The 8,966-nt window shown below is 50.8% G+C and overlaps 2 protein-coding genes and 1 non-coding gene across 3 annotated transcripts; 1 reads left to right on the top strand and 2 right to left on the bottom strand.

Annotated features, from left to right (window-relative positions):
* Positions 1-557: 557 nt before the first annotated feature.
* Positions 558-672, top strand: Trnal-caa (transfer RNA leucine (anticodon CAA)). Its single transcript has 2 exons — positions 558-595; positions 627-672. It is a non-coding gene; the product is annotated as a tRNA-Leu (tRNA).
* Positions 673-2,421: 1,749 nt separating this feature from the next.
* On the bottom strand, positions 2,422-6,304 carry LOC113214231 (uncharacterized). The gene is made up of 6 exons (XM_026433541.2): positions 6,160-6,304; positions 5,140-5,299; positions 3,693-3,776; positions 3,460-3,603; positions 3,240-3,381; positions 2,422-2,818 (listed from the first exon to the last, which is right to left on the bottom strand). Exons 1-6 carry the CDS (start codon positions 6,165-6,167, stop codon positions 2,643-2,645), a joined length of 714 nt encoding a protein of 237 aa, XP_026289326.1. The 5' UTR covers positions 6,168-6,304; the 3' UTR covers positions 2,422-2,642.
* Positions 6,305-7,375: 1,071 nt separating this feature from the next.
* Positions 7,376-8,881, bottom strand: LOC113214229 (uncharacterized; the record flags this gene model as incomplete). The annotated part of the gene is given in 2 exon segments (XM_052268696.1): positions 7,376-8,093; positions 8,643-8,881. Coding segments are annotated over 2 exon segments (665 nt in total), but the record flags the coding sequence as incomplete, so codon positions are not given.
* Positions 8,882-8,966: the final 85 nt, after the last annotated feature.

The raw sequence follows: 8,966 nt of genomic DNA, 5'->3' as shown, positions 1-8,966 counted from the left end.
GGGGGGGGGGAGACAGCCAGCAGGGCACACGAGGGGGAGAGACAAGAAGCTGTCAAACGCCGAAATCGTTATCGCTGGAGAAGGTGGCGGTGGGTCAAGTTGTTCATGGGGTTCCTGGGTTACCTTCTGACACGCGACTTCAGGCCAAAAGTGTGAGTCGGGCGAACCATTCGTGCATATCGAATCGTACCACCTAGAAGGACTCCGAGGTACCACCCCGAACCACCCCGAACCTTCTTCACAATATTTGAAAAGTGTAAGAACTACCCTGTAACTGAGCCGGAAATCGAGCCATGACACTGCGGGTGCGGAGGTGGTCGATACCCCGCGCGGAGTAGCGCCTCCGTCCACCCGGAGTAGCGCTAGCAGCGGGCCGCGCGCTCTCGCCGCCAGAGCGAGCCCGTGTCCACGCGTCACGGCGTTGGGCCGGCGAGCGCGGAGTACAGCGGCAGCGTGACACTGCGGCAGGGCGACTGTGGAGAGCGCCACTGTCGCCGCCCGCGGCGGTGGAGGGGGAACGTAGCGAGTGTAGCCGCATTGAGCGTAAGTCCTCATCTGTCAGGATGGCCGAGCGGTCTAAGGCGCCAGACTCAAGGGTAAACCTTGCCCGCACAGCGGGACGAGTGTTCTGGTCCTCGAATGAGGGCGTGGGTTCAAATCCCACTTCTGACATATATTTTTACTCGAGTTTTCTGGTACGGCATCTGATGCCTGAATCACTCGAGTGATTTGGTGGCATTTTCTTGCTCTTTCCGCCTTTGCTGTTGGAAAGAAAACACGACGGCTCCATGCAAAAGAATACGTTCTGTGGTACGCGTCTAAACCATACGATTAGGTGTGTGAACGCCATTCGCAAACTTGGAGGCACACGTGTGTGAACTATGTGAAGTGTAAGAATGGGCACAACCTGCAACTGTATGGCATTCACTCACTTTTGTTTCCAGTGTATCCAACCCAGAAATGATAGTCGACGCGAACTTCCCCATTTCCCATTTCAGGAAAACTCCTCATACGTCGCCTCACATTTTAAGGAGTCTTTTTAGAAAATGAGGAATAATTTCACATTTTTTAGTAGTTTTCCCAAAAATCTGAGGAGTTATCCTAGTTCCCGGATAATTTTTCTAGAAATTTGAAGAGTTTGTATAGAAATCTGAGGAGTTTTTCCTGAAGGCAAAGGGAGTTACTCGAAGTTTTTCATTTCCTCCAAGATATCAGACATTTTTTTTACTGAGTAGAGAGGGGGATTGTCTGCTTCGGAACACCCAATAATTTCGCACGAATTGGAGCCCCTCGTAGAGATTCGATCGTCTATGCCCGTCCGTATCATAACTTAGACGTCTAAATTTATATGCGGTTTTGCGGTCGCGTCAGAGATAAGAAACTGTTCCGGCCTGGGCCCTGTTTCTGAGCTTCACAAAACATACCAAAAAATCGATGTTTTCGAGTTGGCTAATAAAATTGATAGATGATACAAACTGTATGCGCACTGCGCAGACTCTACACGGCAACTGGACTTCGCTGGAGCCGAGATGTGCCGCCGTCTCTTTGCCACGCAGCACTTTCGAGACGGCATAGTGGCAAGTGCGGAAAGTTTGACGTTGTCTTCACCGAGCTCTTTGGCACAGACTGTTGCACGCTGTTGCCTAGAAGCTGGCTGTTTATCGGACGGAAGGCAGCCTGTAAGCCAGTAGGTCTCATAGCGCCTGTTAGGTAGGGAACATATTGCCTGCAGTGCGTGCGTGTGCTGCGGGCTGGCCTACCCCGAGTCTCGCAGGCGCCGAGCTCCCGTGATTTGCTGGGTGAATCTGAGAATAAACGTGTCGTTTGTACAAATTGAAGAAGGGTATCTTCACGTGAAAAAACAACATCAAGTAAGCTGTGGTAGCTAATTAGTTTGCTGGCAGAGGACAGCAAATGCCTGACCTGTAGCCAAGTTGTCACTAGAAAAATTAATGTGATACGTGTCACAATAATTAGTGCAACCAGTTTTCGTCACACCATGTCATGTATTTGACCTGAGTTACAGTCACACCAATTGACGCAAAGTATCTGCTCCGTTTATACAGCCACTAAATCTGGATCTATAAAACTTTTATCACAAAAGTTTGCGATAGCTCAGTATTGTGATACAACGGATTTTTATCGCTTTTCTGGACATGATAACTTTTTATCGCGAAGAAACGCATGCAATGAAAAGTATAAGGGAAAATATGTTCACAAAAATAATGTGATAACTTTTTATCGCCAAGTTTTATGTGGAGTTCTCTTCATTTATCACATAAACTTTTTGTATGTTTTTTGCAATTCCTTAACATGATGAAAGTTTTGATATGGGTTTCTCACTGGGCTACCTTCTGCTCGCTGCTGGACTGAACGAGATCGCTGCATGGTAATGTGATGAGAAAATGAACACCTCGAAAGTATAAATATGTAGTCCCGTTATTATTTATTATTGTCATGTCACAATTGGGTCGATCTTTGTTGCATTGCGTTCCACGAAATTATTGTGGGCAACTCTGGTATTACAGGTATTTCAAAGTCGGTGGATGCAGAGTACATTGACTGCATGCAGCGAAAGTAAGTGTACAACATAATTAGGTGCCAGGGAGTAGTACCGACTAATTTCCTTTTCTTTGAACGGCTTAGTCGTATGAATATTCGTTTAGACGCGCTCCATTGAGTGGGTCCGCTCCCTTGGCTCCGTACTGAAAGGCTGGCGCCGAGGTGTAGGCAGCGGGGGTCACGGCCTGCACCTCCGACTCCTTGCACATCTTGACGTGCAGGCTGTTGGCGCAGATGAGGCAGTACAGGGGCAGGGCTGGGGGGAAGAGCAAACAGAGCTTTATTACAAATCACCAAATCAAAAACAATGGGGTAGAAAACTGCACACGGTGAAAATAGTTTCTTGCATTACGAGACCTATAGTCTTGGATGCCACTGGCGTTCTCCATTGGATCCAAGATACGGACTTGTAATTACGAGAGACTTCTTTTACAATGCACAAAAATGCACCGGGAACCATAGTGTGTGTGAATGTTGTACACCTCCTAGTTGTGTTAACGCAATTCGTACACGTAGAGGCGCAAGTGTGTGAATTTTAAGTGTTAATCCACACCTTTAATCCCTCAAGCTTACGGTGCGGATGGGCATTCACGCACCTATAAGAAGTGTACGACATTCACACATTTCGTTCCATTCGCCCAGTATACAGAAAAGGAATATTTGAGAAAGAAAATTACCGGCAGTGATGGTGGTCAATAAAAATACGATGAAACCGAGGAAGCCACCGACTTGCACAGCCCAGATGACGGCCATCACGAGGACAAAGCTGATGTGGTAGAGGCCGATGCGGATGTGCCACACCATCCAGGAGGGCTTGTTCTGCATGCAAGAAATAGTCGCATCAAAGGCAAAAGAATAAGAGAGATTTGATAAAGTGTCTAGCTTTTATTGCCTTACGTCACTGATGCCCTTGAGGAACAAGGCAGCGGCCACGATGATCAGGATTAGGCAGAAGATTTCAATGAGGGTGATGACGGTAAACCCACCATCATACTCGTCGAGTTCTCCGGAAATCGTTTCATTTATTTTCAAACAGCTGACCTACAACCGAGAAATAAATGATTGTATCAATGAATGAGGTAAATGGCGGGTAAATGCCTTGATGAACGAGATAACGGCAATTGATTTACCTCATTAGCATCGCAGATATCCTTCAACTTTTCTGCTGAACCCGCATACACCAGAACTTTCAGGACGTTGAGCACGCCGCCAACCTGAAAGAGCAAAGAGGCAGATTTTTTTGATTTGTTTTACCGGTTTGCGCAGCTTTTCCTGACAACAATAACTTTTACTGCAGTAGTGCACGATTCACTCCCATATGAGGCAACTTTCAGACTACTTCTACTTTAATCCCAAAACATAGAGGAATTGAGTGCCGAAGAAAAAACGTTTAAAGAACAAAAACAAAATTTTGAGTTGTCTTTTTTTAATTTTTACACAAAATTTCAAAAGAGAGGAGGGTGGGGTACACTGGAAACGCAAGTGTGTGGATGTCGCTCACTTGTTGGAGTGTGAATAACCATTCGTACACTTAGAGGGGTGTACGAATGGTTATTCACACTCCTACAACCCGTGAAACCGTTGTCATATGTGGCACATGTGAGTCCCAGGTATGTTTCATACATGTACACCATACGAAACATATGATACTTGTATGTCGCTTGCACTTGCCATACGTTTTGGTAACATACATGTGTCAGACGTTCATATGTTACATATATAGTTCTTGGTGACATGTATGGCTGACTTTTACATACATGCGTCGCCGATGGATTTCCGGCATATGGCATAGGGCTCATGTAGGGAACACCCGTTTCGTAGTTATGTACATATATGCATCATGAGTCAACACACCAATCCCATGTATGGTAGAAATGTCGTAACAAGTGGCAGATGTGTGAGAATGAACACTTAGCGAAATAAGTTGGCGAATTATATGTGATTCAACCGTGAAAACGTTAGCATGTGTAGGGCATATCTGTTTCTTAGTGATGACGGTAGAACAGGCAAAAACATACTTTGTAATTTGATACCATGTGTGTCTCACACATGTACCATATATAGTGTACGTATGTAGCTTAAGACCGTACATCTGCGCAAACCGAACAGGCGCGGCACAGTGGTCTAGTGGTCAGCACACTGGGTTCGCAATCCAAAGGGCGTGGGTTCGAATCTCCACAACATCGTCGGTTTCAAAGTAAGTTTAGAGTTAAAACTGTTTCCAAGTGTTAATGTATATGTTCTAAAACTTGATAAATACCACATTGTCCCATAAAAAAATCAATTTTTGGCGGCAAAGGGGGTGAGGGGTGAAAAACTACCCCAATTTACAATTTGGATGGACACATGGATAACATACATGGAACTCGCACGGCACATGTATTACACATACATGTTACTCGTATGGGACATACAAGACCAAAACGTATGGTGACATACATGTCTGCCACACATGGTACATACACTTGGAAAGTTTCACGGGAAGTGTGCGACATTCACACACTTGCGTTTCCAGTGCAAGCTCAAAGCCCCCGCAAGGGAGGAGTTGAAGAGAGGGGGGGGGGGGGGGCAACTCACCAGCGACACCCAGCCCTGAATCTTGCAACAGGTAAGCAGGGTGCAGCAGCAGCCCTGGTCCACGACGGGCAGCAGGGAGGCCAGCTTCCTAGGCAGGGCCGACGGACTGGACATCGGTAGCGGCTCGCCCGCCGAGCCCGCTTCAAGGACTGCCTCATTCCTGAATCATGACCAACATTTTTTTCCCCTGTATTTTCCTTGTTTTTTCTTGATCTTTGTTTTGTGTTCCTTCGCGCCCCGCACTCGCCCCGCCCCGCACCGCGTGCGCTTGCTGGACACATTGGATCAATCTCTCGCGCCCGTTGTGTACCCCCCCCCCCCCTACCTGCAGCGGCAGCGGACTACGCAGCCCCAGGACCCAGGGGGTGGATCGAGGATCGAGGCGGCTGCCCGGGATTACTAAACCAGACATTTCCATAATGGTGATAATGGTGACATTTTGACGATTCCCTCGACCGACGCAAAATCGACGTCGAGCGTCACCCAAAGCGACAAATCTTGAATTTCGATTCCACACGATAAGTTGACATGATTCGATTCTTTTTTCTGTACGGGGAATCCGCCAGTGGGGCCTAACTGCAAATCGAATCACGTCAACTCGACATCGAAATCCCAAACTGTCAATTTAGGCGGCAAAACCCCCATCGAATCGACGTCGGCAGTGCAATAAGTTGTTGCTTTAGTTCAATGCAGTGCATTAACACAATTGCAGCTTGCATTGGTGGTTCGACGGAGTATTATTGATTCAATAAAGGTACTTTTCAGACACGCCTGCACGCGCGCGCTCGACAACATCGCTACACTGGGAACCCAAATGTGTGAATGTCACCCACTTGTAGGTGTGTGAAAGCCATTCGTACTCGTGGAGGCGCGCAACGCGCAAGTGAGTGAATTTCAAAGGGATGTTCACACCTTTACTCCCGTGAATGGCCATTCACACAACTACTACGAGGGTGCGACATCCACTCACTTGCGTTACCGAATGCTCCCGCACCACACCCTGTGCCTCGGCGAGCTCACCGGTTCATAGTTTTCCTGGCGGGGGTGTTGCTTTCGGCTGTGGTGTGGCGCCTCCCTCGCGGGTGATGGGCTGGCGGTGGCGGAGCTGGCTCGCGCTGCTTCCAGGAGGGCGCGTTCCTGACTGCCGCCGCGCCGCCCACCGGATCAGGGGCCGAGGGAGCCGCGCCTGCGCCCTACGCCTCCCTCAAGGCCGAAACACAACAGTAACAGTGGGCCAGGGGAGGGGGCGGGATGATCTGGCGGCGCTGACAAGTAGTGCTGGGGTGTATCAAGTGGTGACCTACAACGTAGTGGAGGTCACTGATTGGCCAATTCGCCCCGTGTGTCACTTGTTCTGGGTGAATTGACCAATCCGGAACCTCGGTTAGGTTGCATGCAGGTTGTAGGGCACTGGATATACGCCCCTGACTGGATAGAAGGAGCGACGCGCGTAGCGCCGGCCGCCACCCGCCTTCGCTGGACTGGAACGAGGGCGCCTGTCGACGGCAGGGTAGGCCACCAGGCCGGCAGCTGAGCGCGGCGGGCCGGGCTACCTCGAAGGGGTTTCAGAGTGCGTGGTGCGTTCAGTTTAGAACCTTGGGCCAAAAGAGGCCTCGTGGTTAGTCAAGTCAACTTCAACCTCCCTGACTTGACTTGCACCCACAGCATTAAGGCTTTCCCAGTACCCTCCCCCCTCCCGAACACACAAGAAAACGTTAACGCAAACGTGAAGCAGATGACTTCCACGTTTACCGTTGAGCTCTAACTCCGAACTATCGAGGACCCGAAGACTTAAAACCAACAGCTCAAGTCATTACGCGGCTTTGAACGCCGGCTTTGAACGCGCCGAAAATTGAGTTGTGACATCGCAGGTGTTGAGGTGGTCGATACCCCGCGCAGAGCAGCGGCTTTGTCCGCCTGGAGTAGCGCCCGCGGGCCGCGCGCTCTCGCCACCAGAGCGCGCCGGTGTCGCGGCGTGGGGCTGTGCGCCAAGCGACTGCGGAGCGCGCCAACTTCAAATTGAACATGGGACGACTGCTGGCTCATGGCAAACTGGAGCTGCTCGCTCAGGTCACCCAGCACCCAGCACACTCCCTTTGGCTCTGTTCAGCTTCGGTAGTGCGCTGGTCACAAAACACGTAGCGCCCTGGCCGCTTCATGACAAGTGCAAGCACTCTGACGGATTTTTCGTGTCATTTCTTGGTAATTTAAGATGGGTAAAATGTTCCAAATAATGTATTATCAGCTAAAACTATATATTTCGATTTAAAAATGTCGTATTTTACATACTGTACAATCACAAAAATCTTCACATGCAGGTTGTTGTACTAATGTTAATAATGTGTATGATCTAATTATGAAATGATCACAGCACCGCGTTCTTTTTTAATTCAAAAATTCATGGTAAAAAGTCGTACAAAGTACGGCCGCAGTGCACACAAACGCTAGCTTGCGTCGAATTACCTTTCCCCCTCCCCTCTGTCTAAAAACAAAACATTTAAAACAAGAGCCGCGGCGTCATATATCGTTCAGGCCAACTTGTAGAGCACGAGCACGGAGCGCTGCTGCGCGGGGCCGAGCTTGGGCAGCACGGACTTGCCCTCGTACTCGAAGTCGGCGTGCTCGGCCACGGCCAGCTCCCGGAAGCCGAGCCGCCGGCCGATGGCGCGGCTGTAGTCCGAGGTGAAGATGGCGCTCACGCCGCACACGCCGGCCTCCCGGGCGACCTCGATCGACTCGGCCGAGATGCGCAGGCCGACGCCGCGCCGGCCCGCCTCGGGGAGCACGCCCAGGAACATGAGCTCGAGCAGGCGGTCGCCGCCCGCCTCCGCGAACAGGTCCGCCATGGCGTCGATCCGCATCATGAAGTGCATCAGCCAGTTGGCCGACGGGTCGGTGGCGCGCTCCGCGGCGAAGCGCTCGAAGAAGGACTGCTCCCCGGGCGGCGGCCGCACCTGTCGGACCAACAAGGAGTAAGAACATAAAGCTACGAAAACGCGGGATTATTGCATAAATGATTTCCGCATTCTCTTTGTGTTCCCCGCATTCTAAATTTGATTTCAGCTTTTCCGAAATGACTGGGGCGGCTCCGGGGCTCGGCTCGGGGCGGGTGGAATAGTACCAGAGGACCCTAGTTGGGCGGGTGGTTGCCGTCGCCGGTCGGGTGGAGAGAAGGGCTCCGAGAGACCAATACCATTGGAAAGTCATTGGAAAGCACCCAATAACGGGCACAGATGGGCGGGCGCGGGCAGGGGCGTGTGACATGTGGCACCTACACTTACAGTACACCTAAGTATACTTATTGAATTGATGCAGGCCAGCGGTGACCACTCCCCTGCCGTCTCTAGTATGCCGCCTAAAAAACATGCATCTTGCTCAACAAAGCACTAACTTGAATTTAGTCAACCCATAGTGCAACGACTCCCCCCTTCACACGGACACGTTGTGTTTTCGTTTCGGCTCTCCGCGAAGCTGTTTCGGTTCGGCCCCGCGTCCTCGCTCACCTGTATCTTGTTGACGACGGCGCCCACCATGGCGCCGCCGAGGTAGGCGGCCACGCTGACGCCGTCCCGGAGCGCGACCCGCACCAGGTCCAGGAGCTGCTCCGCGCCGTCGGGGTGCTCGGTCACGTCGCAGCCGCAGCACGCGGACTCCCGGGGCAGGAAGCCGCGCCGGATCACCTCCACCACGGCCTCGTGCGCCTCCGCGTCGTCGCCGGCCACGCGCGCAACCCGCAGCTCTCCTGGGGACAGACAGAGCAATAACTTTAAAGTCCGAACTTGTTTCCTGAAGAATTGGAAACTTTTCCAGAACAATAATTTATGAAA

This window comes from Frankliniella occidentalis, unplaced genomic scaffold, assembly GCF_000697945.3.
Source record: "Frankliniella occidentalis isolate FOCC.00 unplaced genomic scaffold, Focc_3.1 Scaffold74, whole genome shotgun sequence".
In the NCBI taxonomy this organism is placed as follows: domain Eukaryota; kingdom Metazoa; phylum Arthropoda; class Insecta; order Thysanoptera; family Thripidae; genus Frankliniella; species Frankliniella occidentalis.
This window is presented reverse-complemented; position numbering and strand designations above follow the sequence as displayed.

What these genes read in the sequence shown, in the direction of transcription:
- LOC113214231 (XM_026433541.2), bottom strand. An exon ending in TTCAGGGCTGGGTGTCGCTG is followed by an intron (nt 3,777 to 5,139) that starts GTGAGTTGCCCC and finishes TTGCTCTTTCAG; the next exon opens with GTTGGCGGCGTGCTCAACGT. An exon ending in ATATCTGCGATGCTAATGAG is followed by an intron (nt 3,604 to 3,692) that starts GTAAATCAATTG and finishes TCTCGGTTGTAG; the next exon opens with GTCAGCTGTTTGAAAATAAA.